The 22,493-nt window shown below is 39.6% G+C and overlaps 1 protein-coding gene across 2 annotated transcripts; it reads left to right on the top strand.

Moving 5' to 3' along the window:
* Positions 1-1,543: 1,543 nt before the first annotated feature.
* On the top strand, positions 1,544-22,236 carry srpx (sushi-repeat containing protein X-linked). Of its 2 annotated transcripts, XM_061053428.1 has the most exons (10): positions 1,544-1,697; positions 10,035-10,091; positions 13,422-13,610; positions 13,930-14,106; positions 15,612-15,738; positions 15,886-16,007; positions 16,849-17,028; positions 18,469-18,602; positions 21,321-21,442; positions 21,557-22,236. In XM_061053428.1, the coding sequence occupies exons 1-10, from the start codon at positions 1,637-1,639 to the stop codon at positions 21,738-21,740; spliced, it is 1,353 nt and encodes a 450-aa protein (XP_060909411.1). In that variant the 5' UTR covers positions 1,544-1,636; the 3' UTR covers positions 21,741-22,236. The 2 variants fall into 2 exon arrangements, with proteins under 2 accessions (XP_060909411.1, XP_060909412.1); XM_061053429.1 differs by lacking the exon at positions 10,035-10,091 and having other exon boundaries at positions 1,545-1,697.
* Positions 22,237-22,493: the final 257 nt, after the last annotated feature.

Below are 22,493 nucleotides of genomic sequence, written 5' to 3' on the forward strand. Positions count from 1 at the left end.
TATTCTCATAAAGCGGAATATTAATCAGCTGTGGAAGACAGTTGTGCAAATGTCAAGCCAGAATTCATCTGCTGTGCTGAAGATTAAAACTCCCTCCACTATAGGAAACATTAGTTAAAAGTTTGGTTGCCTTAGGACACATCAGGAGAACAGTGTTGCTAGGAAACAACTTGGATCTATCTTGACTTCCTGTAAAATGTTCATCATTAAGGAATGTGAAACTTTGAGTAAACTTCGACCCATGTTTGAAACTTGAACATTTTCCTCTTCTGTGTTGTTGTGTTTGTGTCCGCGTTTTAAGAAAGGAAGAAATACAAAATGTTTGTGTGGCTTGAAGTTATTTTTCTGGTAAGTACAGTTTAGACCATGTGCTATATCTTTTTTTTTTGCTAATGATCCATTTGCAGTGGCTTGAAACGTTAAGGGTGACAATTAGAATTATTTAAAACAAAATCTCAACATTTTAAGACTAGTGTTGTTACGCTTTGCTTTCCTTTTTGCTTTTTTGCCTTTTTCTAGTATCTCAAGTACAATGTTCAAAGTCAAAAGTAATGAGACCTTTGATGTAAATAAAAGTTAATCTTCAGAACGGTCCAAATGTAAAAGTTTATTACAGCAGCAGCATTGTGAAAGTACTTTAGACTTAAGCAGACAAACTAAAGTATTACAAAACATACAGTAGGCCTACTCATGGTTAAGCCACCATATGGCCCAGTAAGAATGTTATATAATGGTATTACTGACATAGCCAACTGTTTCAATACTTCTCTAAGATACTTACTTCAATACTTCCTCTAAGATCAACATAACTTCACCCTCTGTGGAAACATGCAGCTCAACCAATAGTCATTTTTAATTTTTAGTAGGACTCCTGAAGGCCTCACATAAGCTTAGAAAGGTTACAACAAAGACAGTAATTTCCATATTTAGAATAGAATAGAATAGAATTACTTTATTGATCCCAAACTGGGAAATTGTGGCGTTACAGCAGCGTTACAACACACAATATTAGAAAAAAACACAATATTAGCAAATCTAAACACAATATAATATTAAATACAAAGTAAACAAGCACTAAAAATATCAAAACTAAGAATGGGAATATATACAACCAGGATTTAACTTAGCATTTATATTTAGACTTTGAATCTGTGATTTATCACTAATTTATGAAGTCCTGGTGTCCCTGTAGATCTCTTATTATTTACAGTCTATGGTGGATCCACTGGTTTAATTGATTACATTGCATTGTGTTTTTGAAGCAGTTCACGTTTTGTTAGATGTCCAACCACCTCATTGTTGTATTCATGGAACTCTTTGACTCTTTGAGTATATGCACTCAGTGATCACTGCAGAGAAAACGAGGTCAGGGGCTCTTATGAGGAGATCTGGCTTTGATTCCTCTTGTTTCGGACTCTCCTGGTGGTAATGGAGTCCATGTCATAGTTGACCCACAGGGGCTTGGCACAACTTCAGTATCTGCCTCCTCTCCTCGTGGCCTGCCTGCATTTGGAGAATCCTCCCTTGTTTCTGGAGCAAGAGGCGGGCCTTTGGAAAGCAGGAATGCGCTGCTGGAAGTTTTCCTGCAGAAAGCTCTCCTTCACATGTTGAGGAGCGTCCGTCCCCGCGTCTCAATATGGATATGTGGCCGCTGGTGCTCCTGTTTGTTCAGCTCTGCTTCTGCTCCGGGTATGAAGGTAAGGACCAACAAAGACCCCCATTCAGGGTTTTTATTTTTTTATTTTTTATTTTTTTGACAGAAGTAACCCTGCTGGAACCAAGAGGATAAGATAATCAGTTTATCGTTGTTTATCTGTGTTGTGAAACCTTTGAGATATCTGGATTTAGATCAAGCGCTTTGTGGATGGAGAAGGTTTTTTGGGGTCACTTTTACGCAATTCTTTTTAGACTTTATAACTTTATGGTGAACCGCGGTGGTGTTTACGTGGAGGGGGAGGACAGCGGGGGGAGTGCAGTGTGCATCTGGGGGACGTTTCTCTGCACAGAGCTCAGTCTGTGTGTAAGCCTCGCTGTACAGTTGAAGTTCAATTTTCACTTTCCCTCGCGTTAGAACTCATGCTTAACTCAGAGCGACCATTTCCCTCAAGCCTTTAAACTTAACCGCTGAAATTGACATTCATAGTTAATGTTGGTCAGCCTGGGTAGTTGTAACAACATTTAAGTTATGAATGCTGATTAATTTACTGATGAGAGACACAATCTCTTTCTTTTCAGCCGATTGACATACATTCAATTAAGCACTCTTATGTAAAATTAAGCTGGTTTGTTTTTTATTCAAGTAGGCCTATAATTTGAGTTTCTCATGATTTTTGATCTTTTTATTGGATGCAGCAATGCTCAGGGAATTATGATGGACCATTTTTCCCCCCAAAATATTTGTTATGTCCTTACAGAGGAAACTGAATATTTTACTGCCTAATGAATAGCTAATGAAATCAACCTTTATTGCAGCACTGAAGCATCCGACATAAGAAAAGACTGAGCTTGATGGAGTCAGACAGAGAAGGGCCAGTATAGCCTGCAGTGAGGAGCTGAACTTACTTCAAAGCTGTGTGTGTGTGTGTGTGTGTGTGTGTGTGTGTGTGTGTGTGTGTGTGTGTGTGTGTGTGTGTGTGTGTTATGTGTGTGTGTTTGTGTGCAGTTACAGTGGCTCTGTGCCTGTAGATGGTTTTAGTGTGGCTCACCACTGCTGTATGATCATACAGGTTCAAACATGAACGCAGGCTGCAGAGCAGATTTACACTGACAGACGATGAAACTGCCTGTGGAGCTGACAGTGAGGACTATTTGTGTGTATACGTGTGTGTTTGTGTGTGTGTGTGTGTGTGTGTGTGTGTGTGTGTGCCTATTAGTGTTTATGATGAGTTTATTTTACAGGGGGTCGTTTGTTTTTGTTCTGGTGGTCAATCAGCCCATTCAGCCCCTCAGTTGAGTGTTTAGGCCTCAGATCTGGGTTTCAGTGTGCCACAATGAAATGCCAGTTCTTGAACCTTGTTGGCTCTTTTCATGAAAGCCAGTTCATATTTTCCGTTGTGACTGTTGGAATGATGTGAGTCTGGGACGGATGCATCTTACATATAAGGAGTAAATGTCACTGCAGAGTCATTCAGTGGTCCCAGTGGTACTTATTGCATATTTTATTGCTTATTTTATTATCTCTATTCTATTTTATTTCCTACTGCTGTATTGTGTGAAGAGCAACGGTAACACCGGATTTCCCCCTGGGGTTAATGAAGTATTTCTGATTCTGAGTGCTGAGTTGTGTAAGAAAAAGCCGACTGAATACTTAAAATGCAGAGCTAAATGAATAAAAAATAACAGACAAGCTTTGAATGAATAGTTATAGAAGTAACTGTCCCAGTCTCTTTATCTCCTCTGAACTCTCATTTGCTTTTTTCTGCAGCTCAGTTTACGTCAGTGAGAGATGTGAGTATGGTCGAGTGTTTCATGTTATAGGGAGTGAACTGTAGTTTGGAAGTATCAAACAGTAAAGAAACCAAACCTACTCACATTAAACAACTGAACATGCTTTCTCACTACTGAGGAAGAGTCCTTAAAGCAACAACATGTAACTTTTCCACCTCAAGATTGTAGTTTCTTAGTCGGTAAAATAGTACAATAACTGTCAACACGTTGAATGCAGCTTCTATCCCAATTCCACAAAGCGCCCGGTCGCCTGCTCTCAGCTCTATGACACTTTGGCAGCGGGCTGAGGTTTTCTTGAGAAAAGTGGGTTGCGGCATGAGTTCAAACACCAGCCTTCAGCTATAGTTAGAAGAAGAAGCTAGTTAGCCTGCCTCTGCAATGTTTGATACAACGGCTGAAGCTAAGAGACAGAAGAGGACACTGATTGAGGAAGCCGAGAAGAAAAAGAGAGAGAGAGAGAGTGACTGAGCAAAAAGCCTGACTAGAGTAAATATTGAACCGGCTTTTACACGTTGGCAAGAGCTTTGGGGAAACAGTAGGCTGCAAATGCGACACAGAGCTGGCTAGTTCAATACATTATGTGTGTTGTTCGACAGTGCAGTTGCATCCAGAGGCCTTTGGTGGGCGCCAAAGCATACCAAACTGAATCCCGTCATAATGTGGCTTTAAAGGCTTTATATGTGATTTTTCCACACTTAAATGTAGAAATCAAGTATATCCTCTGAAAATAACTCTGTGAGTCATGACTGTCTACAATGGGTGTAACACCCGAGTCCCACTGTCTCTGATGTTTTCAGAGTTTTCAGAGTCCTATCTTCAGTTTGTTTACATCGCCCGGACGGCCGGCTGACTCCTCCCCTCGCGTATAAAAGTTGTTGAATTGAGGGACTAGAGAAAAGAAGAATAACATACTGTACTCACTGCTTAACTGTGTTTCTAGATCACGCTCATTTCAGGTAAATTTACATGCAGTGTGAAGATACGAGCATAATAAAGATCGCTAGCATTAGCATGCTAACACAACAATGCAGCGTGAGTTGTTTTGGTTTCATGCTGGTGCTCAAGGGCGACATCTGCTGGATCAAAAAAATCACATATAAAGCCTTTAATGGAGCATTAGGGATAAAAGCGCAGTGAATCCTCGTCATTGGTAAACATAACCACTGACCATTTTTCTGCAAGTCTGTGTGACAAGCTCACACTGTATTGTGTGGACAGCAAAAACCAAAACAATGAGCTAAAAGACATGAAAATGTTCTGTAGCTTGACAACACATTCATTTTATTTTGTTTTTTTAACTCTTTATTTTAGAGATAGGACAGCGGATAGTGTGAGAAATCAGGGAGAGAGCGGGACAGGCGGGAAGGGAGCCACGGGTGGGATTTGACCTCAGCCTCCATACATGGGGCGTGCGCACTAACCACTGCGCCACCAGCGCCACCACATATTCATTTTTGAGTCTCTGTGGTAATGTAGCACTTTATCATTCACAGCAGATGCAAAAAGGTTTTAAATAGTAAATAGTATTTGTAAATGCATTCAGTTTGACCACCAACTAAAATAGAATGATAATGTATATAATACAGTATACAATGTTGAGCTATGGATCCATCATTGTAACAACTTGTTGTTTGTTGCACCTTAAAGTGTTAATGTAGATAAAAAAGAGTAAAATAAGATAAGAGATAAGATGAACTTTTTTGTCCCAGTGGGAGATTTGCCTTGGACTTCACAGTGCTCTGATGCAGTATAGCAAAACATCAAACCATAGCAGCAGTTTTTCCCCTCAGGTTCAAAATCTGCTGACGTGACATTGCAGCAGACGTGTTGTTGTGAAGTTTGAATGGGACAGAAGTCATCAGTGCTCAAAAAGTAATTATGTAACTCTGTTATCATCGTGTGCAGAATTGAGCGATAACAAAATGATGTCTGTTTTTATGTTCTGTTCTTTTCAGCTGTTCAGCCTGTAGCCATGCTTCAAACTGAACAGAGAGTGAGCTTCTATATAATGAGGGTTTGTATTGCAGGCTAATTGGAACATCAGCTTTTGATATTTAAAGCTTTTTCACTCACAGAGGTTTTGTCAGGAAGACATGTTTCTGTGCTTTTAACATTCTGACATCTTCCTGGCAAAGAGCTACTTTGAAGTACAAGAGATAAACAAGAGTACGATGCTATAGATCACACCTCATCATGTTGGCAGATTTATTAAATATGAATGCAGATGAGTCCCACATCTCTTGTTTTCTTCTCGGATTTGTTTGCACCCAGACTGTATATGAGCAAAAAGAAGACCTGCTTAGGCTTCATCTATTTAATAGAGGTGTGGAGCTGCTAAGCCAGCAGTTTCTGCATCACCAGTACAGCATCCAGAAAAAGATAAGCGCAGCCACTCGTTGGATTGCCAGTGAAGACTCTCAGTCATCCAGGTTTAGAATATCTTCTGCAGAAGTGCTACACAACTTGTTATAGACAAATCTGTGGTATTTCTAAGGATGTTTTGGAGAGTTGTTTTGCTCTGGCTTGTGGGGGTCAGCCCTATGTTCCCATATTTCTAATTTTTTTTCTCAAAATTAACCAAAATTAAAGCTTATGTTCCCACATTCCCACACACTGCTTAGTTTAGTTTGTTCATTTAAAAGGACAATGTGCACTTACATTAAATGTTTGCAATAAAAAAAAAGAGAAGGGCGCACCAGATTTAGCTAAATGCTACATTCCATCTGTAGTCCATCGCTACTGGATGATAGGTTGGGTGTAATTGGCTACCAAATTGGGAGAAAGGGGGAAAAAATCTGATACAAATTTATGAAAAAGGAAATGTGGGAACACAGGGCCTGTGGCTCAGTTGGTATAGTTGTTGCCTCTCAACCGGAAGGTCGAGGGTTCAATCCCTAGCTGAGCAACATGTCTGATGTGTCCTTAGGCAAGACACCCAACCCTGCGTTGCTCCCACTGCTTCGGTGGCGGTGTATGAATGGATTAGTGTTGTACTTACTCTCTGATGTACGTCGCTTTGCATAAAAGCTTCTGCTAAGTGAATTGTAGAACTAAAATATCTTAGAAATGTGGGAACATAGGCACATTCCCGGCTTGTGTTAGGATTTCTCTTGGGTTTTTATGAAGGCTTTGATCTAATCCAATGCTCCTGCTTTTGGATTTTTTTTCACCTCTTGTGTTTAATACTGCATTGATTGAACAGACATCATAACAGGTCAGATTATCGGTTCCAAATGAACAATGTAGAAAACAGTCTGGCTAATTTAAATAGTTATAACAAGGCAGATTTTGTCTCAGCTCGCTTAAAACTTCACATGGAACATTTGACGGTTTTGTGGTTGTTTGTCTTTCATAAAAATGTAATTACAGTTGGCATTTAAGAGACACTGCTGCAGTAACACTTATTACCTGCAGGTTGTTTTACTTCTCATGTCTGGGAGCTGTAATACTTAATTACCAAACAACCTTAACATGAATGAGGTGACGCCTGCGAGCTAGTTCAGGCAGTGCACTGATTTCACACTTGACATGCCTCATTCTCAACAATCACCTGACAACACCTCCCTTCCAATTAGCTGTCTATTTAAGCGGCGGGATTTCCTGTCTCTCACTCTGCTCTGTCATTGCCAGCTCTCACCTGCAGCAGTACTGCACTCCTGCAGCTCAGCCCCACCACCACTAACCCCAGCATCCACCTGTAGGCTTCGACTGGGGGGGTTAAAGATATCATCCCATCTCTCCTCTGCATGAAAATTCAAACTGTGAGGAGTGATTAGGTCGGAGCCTAGAGTCTAGACGCCAAACACAAACTATGTTCCGCTGTAATAAATATTTTAAACGATACAAACATGATTTGAATGACTTAAATTAATTAGTTTAAAGTCTTTATATGTGATTTTTCACACTTAAATGTAACAGAAATCAAGTATATCCTCTGAAAATAACTCTGTGAGTCATGACTGTCTACAATGGGTGTAACACCCGAGTCCCACTGTCTGTGATGTTTTCAGAGTTTTCAGAGTCCTATCTTCAGTTTGTTTACATCGCCAGGACGGCCGGCTGACTCCTCCCCTCGTGTATAAAAGTTGTTTAATTGAGGGACTAGAGAAAAGAAGAATAACATACTGTACTCACTGCTTAACTGTGTTTCTAGATCACGCTCATTTCAGGTAAATTTACATGCAGTGTGAAGATACGAGCATAATAAAGATCGCTAGCATTAGCATGCTAACACAACAATGCAGCGCGAGTTGTTTTGGTTTCATGCTGGTACTCAAGGGCGACATCTGCTGGATCAAAAAAATCACATATAAAGCCTTTATGTCAAGTCCTTGTTAAATTGGGGACACATGTGAGTACTTTTAAGGACAAGAGCAAACAGTTCTTATAGTCAGTAATACAACAGAAAAGCGATTGTATGTGCAGCTAACAACCTAATGTTGGAATGAAAAAAATAAAAAGGATGCTTTTATTTCCTCATACTATTACTACTCATACCTCATTACTATGGGCAACATGGTCTGAAGAGTACAGTAAGTAGTATTTCACTCAATGACATGACATGGTAACATTGTTGCTTTGTCTTGGAGTTCAGTCATGATACGTGTTCCTCGAAATGGCAGCTGTTGTTCTTTTGGTGATTAGTTTGGTGACGAGTGATTGCAGTTCAGGCAATTGGAGTGATTAACGACTCGCGTTACCTGCAGCTGCCTCACAACAAAAGCCATCCTGTGTTTTGCAGATCAAATTACTTTAATAAAGCAGCAGCAGCAGCAGCAGGAGGAAATCTTTGTGTTGTATTAGCAGTTACATCATACAGCTCTGTCACTCAGGGAAAATGGTTAACAGTGAGGTTGTGAGGTACAAAAACATGGAGATTACAATGAGGAGATGGACAATGCAATTTAACATAATTTCAATACAAAGCATGAAACTGATGTGCTGCATAAAGAGTATATAGCTGTTGCTAATTTCCAACTCGTTGCCCCAGTTGGGCCTTTGTGTAAACAAACGGTTTACATAAAACCCCACAACACGATATGAGGATACATTAAAATACATGTACAACAATACAAATGCTATAAACCAGTTTAAAATAAAGTTTTAAGATATTATTTAAAAGTGGGTACAGCTGTGTTCCAGAGTTTACAGCCTTTGATGGAGAAGGCTGATTGACCAAACGTAGATCTACGATGTTGTATGCTACAGTTTCCATTCACAGTGCTTCTTGTTTCCCTGTTTCTGTCCTGTCTTTGAACATATCTGGAGAGAGGTTCAGGGGCCAGATTGTTGATACATTTAAAAACAAGTTTGAGGAAACATAAATGCATAAAGCTCTCAAAACTGAGAACAGATACTGTATATCCCTCCCTTTTGTACTAATCTACTGTTTATAGAGAGTGAGCCTTATTATTGCATTATTGTCAAAGTATCTCCCCTTTGCCATTTGGTGTAAATTGTCAAATTCTGTTTTCGCTTGTAATGTCTGCAAGTTGCTGTGGAGAGCGACTTTACTGGTACATGTGTTTTCCATACATTTCTTGTCTCCATCCTCTCTCCGCATTACGAAGCAGACACTTAACTTTTCCCATTAGAAGGCTAAATCTGACTCACTCAGTGTGTGGGTTCTCTCTGTCACAATCCATGCTGTGTGATCAGAAAGCTAAAACCTTGAGGGTTTCTTGTGTGTGTGTGCGTGTGTGTGTACGTGTTAGATTATTTTTCTTCTAGACAGCGTTTATTAAACTGACAGAAAAGCCGTAATGAGGAATGGTGTGATGACTGGGGAGTTGTGCCCTGCAGCCTCTGGTTTATTGACCAACATGCATCTGACATAAGAAGCTGGAGAGACTTGAACACTCGTCCGTTGTGCATCCTCAACAGAGGACGCATTCACACCAGGGGTTCAAAACATCCCAGGGCCAAGGTTGACCACCCTTCCCCCCCGATTTTCACCCTTTCCTCATCCATTTCCTGTTTTTATTAGTTCCTGCCCCCCGTCCATCTTTTCCCTTTATTCTCTTTCCAAAAATAATCCTCCATGCTCATCACAATTCCCTTCACATCTGGCCTTTAGCAGCGTCACTCAGCTGTGTCCTTCACTCTGCAGCTACCACAGACAAATGGTTTAGTTCTTCTTGAATGCTGATGTTTTATAGTCCAAATGTCTGATGCTCTAAAAAGAAAGATCTGTTCAATGTGAAACTTGACTCATAATGGTAAGTATGGCCTTGACTATTTTGGAACAAAAACGTTGAAAGTAGTTCTTTGAATAGACACTGGACTGAGCAGAATAAATCTGTGTGTAACACAGATTTATTTCTCAAAACCAGCTGGAAAGGATTGGATCTTTTGAGATTTATTTTGTGCAGTTGTTCTTTTCCAAAAGATCCAGACCCCCTCCTGAGCCTGGATCCGATGAAGAATTAGGCAATATTTATAAGCCTGTTCCTGGTTGCTGTGTTTCAGTAAAGAAAAGGACCTCACAGTGCAGCCAAAGACACATGCTTTTAAACATTGCCTAACATCTTGGATGCAGCTCTTTTTCATTGTATTAGTTGCTTTTTCTTCTTTTCTTTCATCCTCAGGGTCAGGACATTACGCCTATGGAGACGATGAGGACTCGCACTCTCGTAGATATAAAGGTGAAGACTTGCTGAATTTGTACATGCACCCAAACATACAATAGCCACATTACATTTAAATAGTGAAACACATTTAGAAGGACTGCTCATTATTATTAAGACAAAATTTTTGTTTGAGCATTTATTGTATTTTGTGTTGGTGTTACGATCACAGTGAAAAGGGCATAGTGTCCTTATCTAATGTTTGATATTTTAGAATAAAGATTCTGTGGATCTGAAATTGTGAAGGACTGTTAGCTAACATTTACACCTCACTAGTTTTTACTATTCCAAAACATTTTCATTTAATACAAAAATACACTTAATTAGGTCCCAACACACAACTCTGAGCTATAGTTATGCTCTCTTAGCTCAATGTCTGCTAGCTACTGCGGGATGTAGCAAGTTTTTTCCCATGTCATTTGAGTTGCGTTTGAGTGCGTTTATATCATCATGATGTGTCATTAATATATTATTAGACAGGAAATAGATGTTATGATATTATACTTAAAGGCTTTATATGCGATTTTTTTGATCCAGCAGATGTCGCCCTTGAGCACCAGCATGAAACCAAAACAACTCGCGCTGCATTGTTGTGTTAGCATGCTAATGCTAGCGATCTTTATTATGCTCGTATCTTCACACTGCATGTAAATTTACCTGAAATGAGCGTGATCTAGAAACACAGTTAAGCAGTGAGTACAGTATGTTATTCTTCTTTTCTCTAGTCCCTCAATTAAACAACTTTTATACACGAGGGGAGGAGTCAGCCAGCCGTCCTGGCGATGTAAACAAACTGAAGATAGGACTCTGAAAACTCTGAAAACATCAGAGACAGTGGGACTTCGGGTGTTACACCCATTGTAGACAGTCATGACTCACAGAGTTATTTTCAGAGGAAATACTTGATTTATATTATATTTAAGCGTGAAAAATCACATATAAATCCTTTAAGAATATTTAAACACATATTTAAAATACACACAGATATGTTCTGCACTGCTAGTTGCTAAAGGTCTGCTTGCTGCCATGACCCACTAGCTAGCGGTTAGCATGTTAGCTGGTAAATATGTAGCTCGTATGTAAACATGCCCTTGTTCAAGGTGTGTGAATTTACAGGGATTAAAAAAAAATACTAAAAAAGGTTTCTTGAAACATATAATTTCAATAAAACAAATGATAACTGAAAACCTAACACACAGGGTGAGAATGAGAAAAAGATTATTATTTTTTATTCCATGGTTTAAAGAGCTGTAATTCAACAGCTCTTAGTTCAGCCAGTTTTTGAAAGCTGACTCTGTTGCGTCAAAGTTGCTTCCAGCTCTAAATTCGGGGTCAGTTAGACGTGGAACTTTATCATTGAGGCCAAACCAAACTCTCCTTCTTATGTAAAAGCTCAAATGTAGTATTATTTTTTCTTTTCCAGTGGTTGTGGAGACTCTGCCAACACACACACACACACACACACACACACACACACACACACACACACACACACACACACACACACACACACACACACACACACATGAACACACACGCACACATATAGAGAAAAGAGAGAGAGAGAGAGAGAGTACAGGAAGCTTGATGTGTAATGAATACTCTTTTTTGTTCCAATTGGAAATTAGCCCATTCTGGTGTGTATTCTCATTTGTGTGTTGATCCACATGCTGAGAGTTTCTCCTGAGCCAGCAGCAAATGAAATGCAGATTTTTGATTTTGAATGGAATCCTTGTGGTCCCTGATACTTGGCTTCAAACAAAAAATCTATCAAACAATATAAGCATTGCAGAGATGAACAGAGGTATGTCATTTTTGGGGATGAGAAAAGCTAAGTGTTTGCAGTTGTTATAGTTAGGAAGTCATTTTTTATTTGATTTCTTGACAAGAAAAATTCAGTCTCATATCTAAAGGCCTATAGGAGCTACAGGCCTTTATGCTAATCTTTAGCTTAGCATAAAGATTGAAAACAAGGTGTCAAACCCCTGGCTCAGAGCGCTGGACAAACAGGCAGTCATGTCGCAAGGGGAAACAGCTAACCACACATCCAACAAGGCAAATTATAATTTTCCACAAGCTTCTCTTTAACTCATCAAGCTCAAGTATTTACATGTTGAATCCATTTAGTAAAATTCAGAAGCACATGTAGGCTAAGTACCTGGACAAGAAATAGCTATCACTTAACCCCGATAAGTAACACATTAACCTGTAATATTTTGTGCTATGATTTTGTCGGCTATGACTCGGCCAAAAAGAGCTTTGACTTCTGAATACGCTTGAGCACTGTGGTGCTAGTAGGTGTATTTTTTGTCAGAGCTATGCTAGCTGTTTTTACCCTTTGCAGTCTTAGTTAGGCTAAGTTAACAATTTGCTTGTTGTAGCTTCATTACTGCAAAAACACAAAATGGGTATCAGTCATCTCACCACAGAATTTCTTTTAATTTTGACTTTATTGTTTTAGATAAACACCAAAAAACTTTTAGTCACGCTAATGAACGTCTTGAACATAAAAAGGAGACAGAGATAGAAGGACTAACAGGTGATATCATAGTGTAAGTGATAAAAAAAAGAGCAGTACCCTTGACACAAATTGTGTAGAATTTTTTTTCCTTCTGTGACACGGACACACACACACACACACACACAAAATTACACTGAAATTACAGTGCACTCCACATATCTTTAGCTATCTTTAAAGGCTTTATATGTGATTTTTTGATCCAGCAGAAGTCGCCCTTGAGCACCAGCATGAAACCAAAACAACTTGCGCTGCATTGTTGTGTTAGCATGCTAATGCTAGCGATCTTTATTATGCTCGTATCTTCACACTGCATGTCAATTTACCTGAAATGATCGTGATCTAGAAACACAGTTAAGCAGTGAGTACAGTATGTTATTCTTCTTTTCTCTAGTCCCTCAATTAAACAACTTTTATACGCGAGGGGAGGAGTCAGCCGGCCGTCCTGGCGATGTAAACAAAGTGAAGATAGGACTCTGAAAACTCTGAAAACATCACAGTGTGAAAAATCGCATATAAAGCCTTTAACTCAAGTGAGACTTTCATCTTTATCTCAAGAGCCACTGTCTGATAATGGGAGGTGACAGATAAGGTAATTATAATAAACCCACCGTATCTGTCTGAACTCAGATGATGGGTGGGTTTTCTCATTTCAAAACTTCCAAAGGAACTCTTTTTTCAGGCTTTATATTCCTCAGGTAAGTGCTGCTTATCATTGAATGCTGACATTGCGACTCTACTGCTCATGTACTTTGAAAAATAATGTGATTTACTTGATGCAGTAAAGAAAAGAGTCAGAGTACAGTACTGTCTTTCCTCCATTTGTACAGGGACACCATGGTGTGCCCCCATCAAGCTGAAACATGGTGACGTGAGTTGTCGCACACCCAGAGGGGAGCACTACAGGAACGTGATGGGGACTCGCTGTAAAATCCGCTGCAAGCAGGGATACGAGTCTCAGAGCTCAGAGGTGGTGTGTATGGCCACCAAACACTGGTCATCAAACTACGCCTGCAGAGGTAAGAAGTGACATCCACCTGAACACATTCACACTCAAGTCTCATGGTTAAAAAAACCCACTTATGCAACAGTCTCTCAGTCTCTCAAGCTGAGTGTTTCTGTGTGAATTCCTGATTGTTTTCTCTTTTTTTTGGTGCAAGTCTATACTTGACCCAGGAAAAAAGCAGGTCCACTTTTCAGCTTACAGCTTAACAGCTAGAAAATGATGCTTTATTATTCATTGGAAGCATCAGTCTAAACATATTGTTCCATCTGAGTTCAAGCAAACAGAGCAAATCAAACCCAGAGCATCCTTTCACTGAGCTCTTTCTCACACAGAGGTTCGCTGTGCCAAGCCGGACATGCCTATTAACGGCGGCTACAAATGTTCCGATGGCTCCTACTTCAACTCCCGCTGTGAGTTTTTCTGCTCCCCTGGATTCAGCATGAAGGGCCAGAAGACGGCGACCTGCCAGCACACCAAGACGTGGAGTGCTGCAGTCCCCACCTGTGTCGGTACGACTGTTTGTGTTGTTGTTTTATTCACACTCTTATCTGCAATGGAAGCTGTGAGTTTGCAAACACAACTGAGCTGCTTCATAAAAACCTAAAGACAGATAACAACCTTTATATTGTTAGCCCGAGATATAACAAAGAATATTCCTCATTGTACAAGGTTACATACCTCTAGGTGTATGTACAACTATAAATAATGTGTCACTTATTAGCATACAATGATAAATGTTTTTCACATTTTTGCAGCTTGAGTGTGGATAATGATTCTGTTGAATAAGAATGGGATCTAAAAGGTTTCCCCCATATATGAATAAATACACATGAATAGTGACCTTGGTGAGAGTGGAGAAGTTGTGTTTGGGGAGAGAACACGCTGCTGCTTAAAAGACATTAAAACTTCTACATCGGCAAGGACATTATCAGCCAAGTGTTTCCTCAGAAGATGGATTCACCTTAAAGGTCCCATATTATGCTTTTTCTGGTTTTATATGCTCTTTAGTGTGTTTTCCAAGTGTCCTGTGCATGTTTAGGCACATCTATGTGCAAAAATTCAAAGTCTGCGGAAACGCGGCTTCTCCTACGTCCTCCTGTTAGCATGTAGCATTAGCTGCATGTAACGCTCGGTTCTAGCCCCCCTCGATAAAAATGTGTCAGTGCGGCGTCATTGTCAGTGTGAGATCACTGATCTAAGTCCATTGGCTCGTTGTGGAAAGCCCTGCAGCTCATGTTGAAATTTCCGAGACGCGTGCTGAGCAACTGACCAATAACGCCAGATCGGCAGACCATTCAGAGCAGACTTGGCCCAAGTGGGGTCTAACAGTGTGGGCTCAACAGAGTGTAGCTGACGGACTCAGAGTGTAGAGGGAGCAAGGAGGAGCAGTACATGAAAACAGACACTTTTTTCGGACTTTAGCTATTGTGAACGTACAAAAGTAGGTACATAGATTAAATATACGAACCCCAAAAAGGGCAGAATATGACCTCTTTAAAGGCTTTATATGCAATTTTTTGATCCAGCAGATGTCGCCCTTGAGCACCAGCATGAAACCAAAACAACTCGCGCTGCATTGTTGTGTTAGCATGCTAATGCTAGCGATCTTTATTATGCTCGTATCTTCACACTGCATGTAAATTTACCTGAAATGAGCGTGATCTAGAAACACAGTTAAGCAGTGAGTACAGTATGTTATTCTTCTTTTCTCTAGTCCCTCAATTAAACAACTTGTATACGTGAGGGGAGGAGTCAGCCGGCCGTCCTGATGATGTAAACAAACTGAAGATAGGACTCTGAAAACTCTGAAAACATCACAGACAGTGGGACTCGGGTGTTACACCCATTGTAGACAGTCATGACTCACAGAGTTATTTTCAGAGGATATACTTGATTTCTATTATATTTAATGTGAAAAATCACATATAAAGAGTGTTAGCGATTCTAACATTGAAGATTTAGAAATGTACCTTCTCTTTTGTTCTGTTTAACTTTTCTGTCTCTGTCTCTGTAGATATGGAGCCTCCAAAGATCAAGTGTCCCAATCTGAAGGATAAGTGGGCCGAGCCAGGAAAACTGACAGCGAGGGTGACCTGGGACACACCGGAGGGTGTAGACAGTGCAGATGGCATCCTCACAGAGTCAGTCTCATCTCCACCGCTCTGAGCCGCTTTTCTTTCATTCTGCTTTCAGTGCACTCCGCTCGTCTTTGTCCTGATTGGTTATCCTTCCTCTAAACAAGCAGATCACAGAGAAAAAAGATTAAAACAGAGCATGTCTCGTTGCAGTGTTATCCTGAAAGGAAAACCTTCAAAATCAAACTTCCCTGAGGGACTCCATAAGATGTCCTACACTGTGTTTGACCGAGCGGGGAACAAAGGATCCTGTCGCTTCACTGTCAGAGTGCGAGGTGAGCTTTGAAAGAGCAGTTCAAAAAAAAATGTTAGGCTTTTGATTTTCTGTGTGAAGCTGGATTTTTAGTTTAGTTTCACTTTATCCGTTATTCCCAAAGAGTCTCATGCAGATTGCTGTGTACTTTGGTATAATGTGAAAAATAGACACTTTGTTCCTTTGTTAATGTGCTTATCCTTTTGGAGTGCTGTAAGGTAAACTCAACATGCAAAATATATTTGTTTTCTATTAAGTACAGAAAGACACATTCACATGTTTTAAATGGAGCTTTTCTGTTCTATAATATGCTGTGTTTCCACATAGTTAGTTTCTAATTAAGATCAGGACTCGCTTTACCTGATTTAGGTAGCAAAATGATCCCACAATTTAGAATAGAATAGAATTACTTTATTGATCCCAAACTGGGAAATTGTGGCTATACAGCAGGTTGTCCAAACACACAGTATGAGTAAAAAACACAATATTAGCAAATTTAAACACAATATAATATTAAATACAAAGTAAATAAGCACTAAAAATATCAAAACTAAGAATGTGAATATATACAACCAGGATTTAACTAAGTATTACTAGTCTTAAATATGAAAGATTAAATGTAAATGTGCAAAAACAGAGTTGTAAATGGACAGTATTGACATAAGTTAAAGTGCATGAGTGTAGACATGTTATCAGCAGAAACTATTCAATATAACGGAGAGTAGACAGACAAATGAAGTGAACATTAAAATTTCAAATTCAATTTGTAGTTGTGTACACTCATTTTACAGCTAATTTAATCCTGCTCCTGTGTCATATTTCCCGGTGACTTGTATCTAATGTGCCTCTCTCTCTCTGTGTAGTCCGCCGCTGCAGCCCACTGTTTGCCCCCGACAACGGTTATATGAAGTGTGACAGCGACAACGACAACTACGGGGCCTCGTGTGAGTTCACCTGCACAGGCGGCTACGAGCTTCAGGGCAGCGCTGCCAGAGTGTGTCAGTATGGACTCACATGGTCCGGCTTGGATACCAACTGTGCACGTACGTACTGCACGCAGATAAAACACAAACATGCTTTCAAAAATATATTTTTTATTTAATAAACTTTACACGTCATCTTCAAAAAAACATCAAACAAAAAAAATCATTTAGGATAATAAAACATAAAGCTGAGTAGGTTATTTGTAATAAAATAGTTATATTATGATTAACATTTAAATAATTTTTTCAGTTTAACTTATTTTATTGGTTTATGGTGTTATTTTGAATGACATTGTGCATTCTGTTTGTGCACCCTTTCTCTTATAGAAGGAACTTCCCCAGTCCTATAACTGTAGTTTTAAAATAACCAAATGTCTTCAATATTAAAGATTTTTATCTTTGGGCCTTTTTGTGCCTTTATTGGAGAGATAGGATAGTGGATAGAGCTGAGAATAAGAGAGAGAGAGAGAGAGAGGTGGGAATGATATGTGGGAAAGGAGCCACAGGTCGGAATTGAAACTGGGCCGCCCGCATGGAGGACCATAGCCGCCGTACATGGGACGTGAACACCAACCACTGTACCACCGGCGCCCCAATGTCTTTAATGTTACAGGATTTAGTGTGCTTCTGCCCTCCTGGCTAGCTCACCCTGTTGAAAGATGTCTTTATCTCAATGGGTTAATTACCTGGTTAAATATCAATCAATCAATCAATTTTTATTTGTATAGCATCAAGTCATATAAAGTGTTATCTCGAGATACTTTACAAAAAGCAGGTAAAAGACCTTACTTATTGCTATATTACAAAGAAAGGTATATATTTATATATTTTATATAAATATATAAATAAAGGTTAATTAATTATTTTTTTTAATTTGCAGGGATTTCACACAAAAAATTAAAATGTCAACTTGGGGCCAGACCCAAACACAATAGTTTGGAGAAAATTCTCCATACTCTTGTTAATTAAAAAAATTTACTTTTCTGTTTAGAATTCATAAATATTCAAATCAAGATTCCTTTATTGTCTTCAGACTCTAAAAATGGTAAATGGACAATATAGTCCATATAGCGCTTTTCTAGTCTTCTGACTACTCAAAGTGCTTTTACACCGCATGTCACACCCACACATTCATACCCTGATGGTAGTTATCACTATGTAGTATCATCCATCAGAAGTAACTAATCCCATTCATACACCGCCATCGAAGCAACGGGAGCAATTCAGGGTTAAGTGTCTTGCCCAAGGACACATTGGACATGTTGTTCCAATTCCATTGCATCTGGCTCAATACACTCAACAAATACAAAAATATATTTCTGTACATACACACACAAACCTGACAATTTATGTCTCCACGTCTGTATCTTCACATTTGCATTCATGCACCATAATGATGGAAATCTCAGTGTGAAATTATGCTGTATTGAATTTTGTACTCTTGTACTGTGTGTTGCATCCTGTCATAATCACTTAATTGTGCGTTCGATGCCATCACAGCCATGAACATTAACGTGGGAGTGCGTACAGCTGCTGCACTGCTGGATCAGTTCTACGAGAAGCGACGGCTCCTCATTATCTCGGCGCCAACAGCTGCCAATCATAATTACCGCTTCCAGATGACCAACCTACAGGTGAGACAACAGCTCCCAGGAGAAGCAGGAGATGGAGAGGGGATAAGAGTTTTTAAAATGTTACTGCAGTGATTTGTGTCTCCTCTGCTGCTCACAAAAACACTCGCTGAAGTGTGTTTTTGTCAGGTTTTCTTTTCTTGCTTTGCCGCCCAAGTGGGACAAATCACTGTGCCAAAAAAAAAAAAAATAGGAAAGTGTAGAGGGTGTCCACATGAACAGAAAGTGTCAAGGTGATGAATAAATGATACTGACACCAGGTCTGATAAAGGCTATTCTTGGTCTGGCTGCTTTTCCCGGCTCGTCAGAAACCATTAAGTCAGAAGAACGTGTCTTTAAACTGTTCGACCTTACAAAGTGACTAAGTGAGGAGCTGACAGGTGAGATCACGTTAACAGACACAACCTGAGTGAGCAGTCCTGCAATCTGTCATGGAGGGTTGTTTGTGCTATTCAAAGCTAAGTTCAGTTCAGATCTTGTCTGACTCTGGAAGTGACATTTGATTTGCAGCAGTGGACACAAAAACACAACAGATAAACAGACATAAGACCAAGAAATATAAAATATAAAACTCACTGTTCGTTAAGAAGTTTCACTCAAATGGTATAAATAAATAAATAAATAAATAAATGAATATAATAAATATAAAGTGCAATAGCTCTGCTTGAAAGTGCAGTCAAGGATTTAAAGAAGACTAAGAGCACGATTAAGAGCAAGATTTAAATCGATTAAGTTGAATAAGAAACTATTAAAACAATCCAAAATAGGCTCTTATTTTGGTAAGTGGTCACTCGTTTGAGCCATATCTACTTTAAAGCGCAGCTAAATCTCTACTTCTTTATTTCCTTCACCTGTTTTATAGTTTTTGTAATCACAATCTTTAGGTGATGGATGTTGTTTGGCTGAACAAAGAAATCTGAAGATTTTTTTGAAGATACATACTTTTATTTTGTAAGATAATGAGCATGAAAACTAACAAGACAAAATGATCCCCGTGTACAGACACCGCGTTGGCTTTTCGCAGGAAACAGTCTGTGAGGGAGAGCCGTGCAAAAAGACGTCTTTAAAACAATCTCTTCATGCAGGTGCACTTTTATAGACAATGTTTGTTCAGACAGAATTTATTCTCGCTATAGTCAAGTTGCGAGTCGGACTGTAATCTGTGGCAACGAGTTGAAAAGAAAGGGTTTGTATGTCCTTCTGTGTTTATTAGATAAGACGGCTGTCAGGAGTCAGTACGTTGATGACTTTGCCCCGTGTATGTGGGGCTCCATGCTCTACCGGCTGAGCTAAACCAGAGCCCTATAAAAAGGAACTTTTGGTCCAGAAGTCCTATACTACACTAAACTACAGGATCTCAGACGAGCTACATCAGTATCTTCTTTTAAATCACTTTTAAAAACACATTTTTATCGTAAGGCCTTCTTATTATCCTTGTTTCATCCATGATGTTTTATTTGTTTTACTGTTAACTTTAGCCGATCTCTGTCTCGGTTGTTTCTCTTTTCTCTGTTCATTGGATGATTGCTGCACTGTCATGCTTTTTTAATAGGATTTTATTTTTGTGTATTTGACTGTTGGGATTTTTCTTTTTTCTGTAAAGCACTTTGTGACGTTGGACGTTTGATAAGTGCTTCATAAATAAACCTTATTATTACTATTATTACACCTGAAGCCCTGAAGAGTTGGATGTTGCTCTTAAGGGCATAATGTCAGACGAAGGCCAATCGGTTCCAAGATTGAATGCAGAGTAATTTGCCTCTGCTTGGTTAGAGTATGAAAGAAGATTCATAACTATAACAGCCTGAAATTGCATGTTTACTTTATAGTGGTTTAGAAAAATACAAGTTTGGGCTTTATTTTGAAAAATACTTTTATTTTTTATTGGTAATGTTCGGTATGCTGAGCACATTGTGGATCTTTTTTTTCCTCCTGTGTGCACATGAGGTTCATTTTTCTTTGTATGAGTCACAAATCCGTCGTTAAAAAGCACCAAACAGTGCTGGAAGCGGTACATCAGTGAGTCACAGCCAGGTGTTTGTGTAACCCAGATGGTCTCCTGGACATACAGTGGAGAAGAACTTTCATGCTGGTAGATTAACATTCAAAAGGAGGGGAGCTTCAATATATCATGAATTTAATTTTTTAATTGCAGCGCTGACACAAATAGTTACAAACTCTCTCTCTTTCTCTTTCTCTCTCTCTATCTTTCTCTTTCTTTTTTCTCTCTCTCTCTTTTTTTTCTCTCTCTCTCTCTTTCTCTCTCTCTCTCTTTCTCTCTCTCTCTTTCTCTCTCTTTTTCTCTCTCTCTCTCTTTCTCTCTCTTTTTCTCTCTCTCTCTTTTCTCTCTGTCTCTCTCTTTTTCTCTCACCCTCTCTCTCTCTCTTTTTCTCTCTGTCTCTCTCTCTCTCTGTCTCTCTCTTTTTCTCTCTCTTTCTCTCTCTCTCTCTCCCTCTCTCTCCCTCTCTCTCTGTCTCTCTCTCTTTCTCTCTGTTTTTCACTCTCTCTCTCTTTCTCTCTCTTTTCTCTCTCTCTCTCTCTCTCTTTCTCTCTGTCTCTCTCTTTTTTTCTCACCCTCTCTCTCTCTCTTTTTCTCTCTCCTTTTCTCTCTCTCTCTTTCTTTCTCTCTCCCTCTCTGTCTCTCTCTTTTTCTCTCTCTCACCCTCTCTCTCTCTCTCTTTCTTTTTTCTCTCTCTCTCTCTCTCTCTCTTGTTGTTACAGCACGCTCAGTGTGGACTCGATCTGAGACATGTGACAGTCATTGAGCTGGTTGGGACTTACCCAGCACAGATTGGCCGAATTCGTCACAGGCTGCTGACCCCGGCTCTGGCCCTGCAGCTCAGGTACACAAAAAAACACATACACACACTGACACACACATATACATGCACACACACAATCAAAGTGTGCTCACCTTCCTCCAGCAGCTAACCGAACTGCTGTGTGTGCTTTCTTAGGTTACTGCTGCAGATTCCTCAACGGTCTTTCCAAATGGTTCTGGTCGACAAACAGGGCATGGATAAACAACGCTACCCGTTCCCGATCACAGCGGCTGAATTATTAACCACCATCGACACCCTCCCACTCCGCAAGGACGAGATGTTGCTCCAGCAGGAGGCGGGGCAGACCTGTCAATCATAAAAACCTTTACACAGACTCTCAGCCACATTTCTGCTCAGACCATCTTTTTTTTATACCCACGACACACACTCCTACCTGAACTCATCCAGTCCTGTGTCCAGAAGGTGTGTGTGTGCGTCTGTGTGTGCATGTGTGTGTGCTGTCAAGATGTCAGTCTTGCACTGGTCTGAAGCGAGCAGATTTATCAAAGAGATAACTTAATGAAATGGGTCATACAGCAGTTTACAATCATATTGATTCCTGTGTCTTGTCTGTCTGTATGTTTTTTATTATTAATATTTTCAAAGCAGATTACTATTTTCTACAAGAGTCTTTTTTTTTTTTACTGTATGAACTCCAAACTCTTCACCTGTCTTATATTTATGTCTCAAATTTCAAATAATGATGTATTCTGACTCTGTGGAAGAATGTTTTATATACGTGACATGACAGTGATGCTGCTTCTGTTAGCACGCTGCCTGAATTCACAAAACACTGATTAAATGTCTATCATGGAGATGTGGTCTGTTGTGTGCCTTTTATTAAGAAAACTGACATTGTTTGGTACAAATTAGACTCTTCTCCTCTGTCGCCCCCCGGTGGTGGAATGAACTTCCAAACTCCATTGGATCGGCACAGTCCCTCTGCACCTTTAAGAAAAAGCTAAAGACCCAGCTCTTTCATGAATACCTACTAACTTAATGATGATGGTCTCCATATTATTGATGATGATGATGGTAGTGACGATGGTTTTTGTTTGATAACGACGACTTA

Source organism: Labrus mixtus, chromosome 13, assembly GCF_963584025.1.
Source record: "Labrus mixtus chromosome 13, fLabMix1.1, whole genome shotgun sequence".
NCBI lineage: Eukaryota > Metazoa > Chordata > Actinopteri > Labriformes > Labridae > Labrus > Labrus mixtus.

Excerpts from the sequence above, each read along its gene's own strand:
- srpx (XM_061053428.1), top strand. The coding sequence starts at position 1,637 with ATGGATATGTGGCCGCTGGTGCTCCTGTTTGTTCAGCTCTGCTTCTGC. Across the intron at positions 17,029-18,468 it reads CTTGGATACCAACTGTGCAC|CCATGAACATTAACGTGGGA; the intron begins GTACGTACTGCA and ends ATGCCATCACAG. Across the intron at positions 21,443-21,556 it reads GCTCTGGCCCTGCAGCTCAG|GTTACTGCTGCAGATTCCTC; the intron begins GTACACAAAAAA and ends GTGCTTTCTTAG.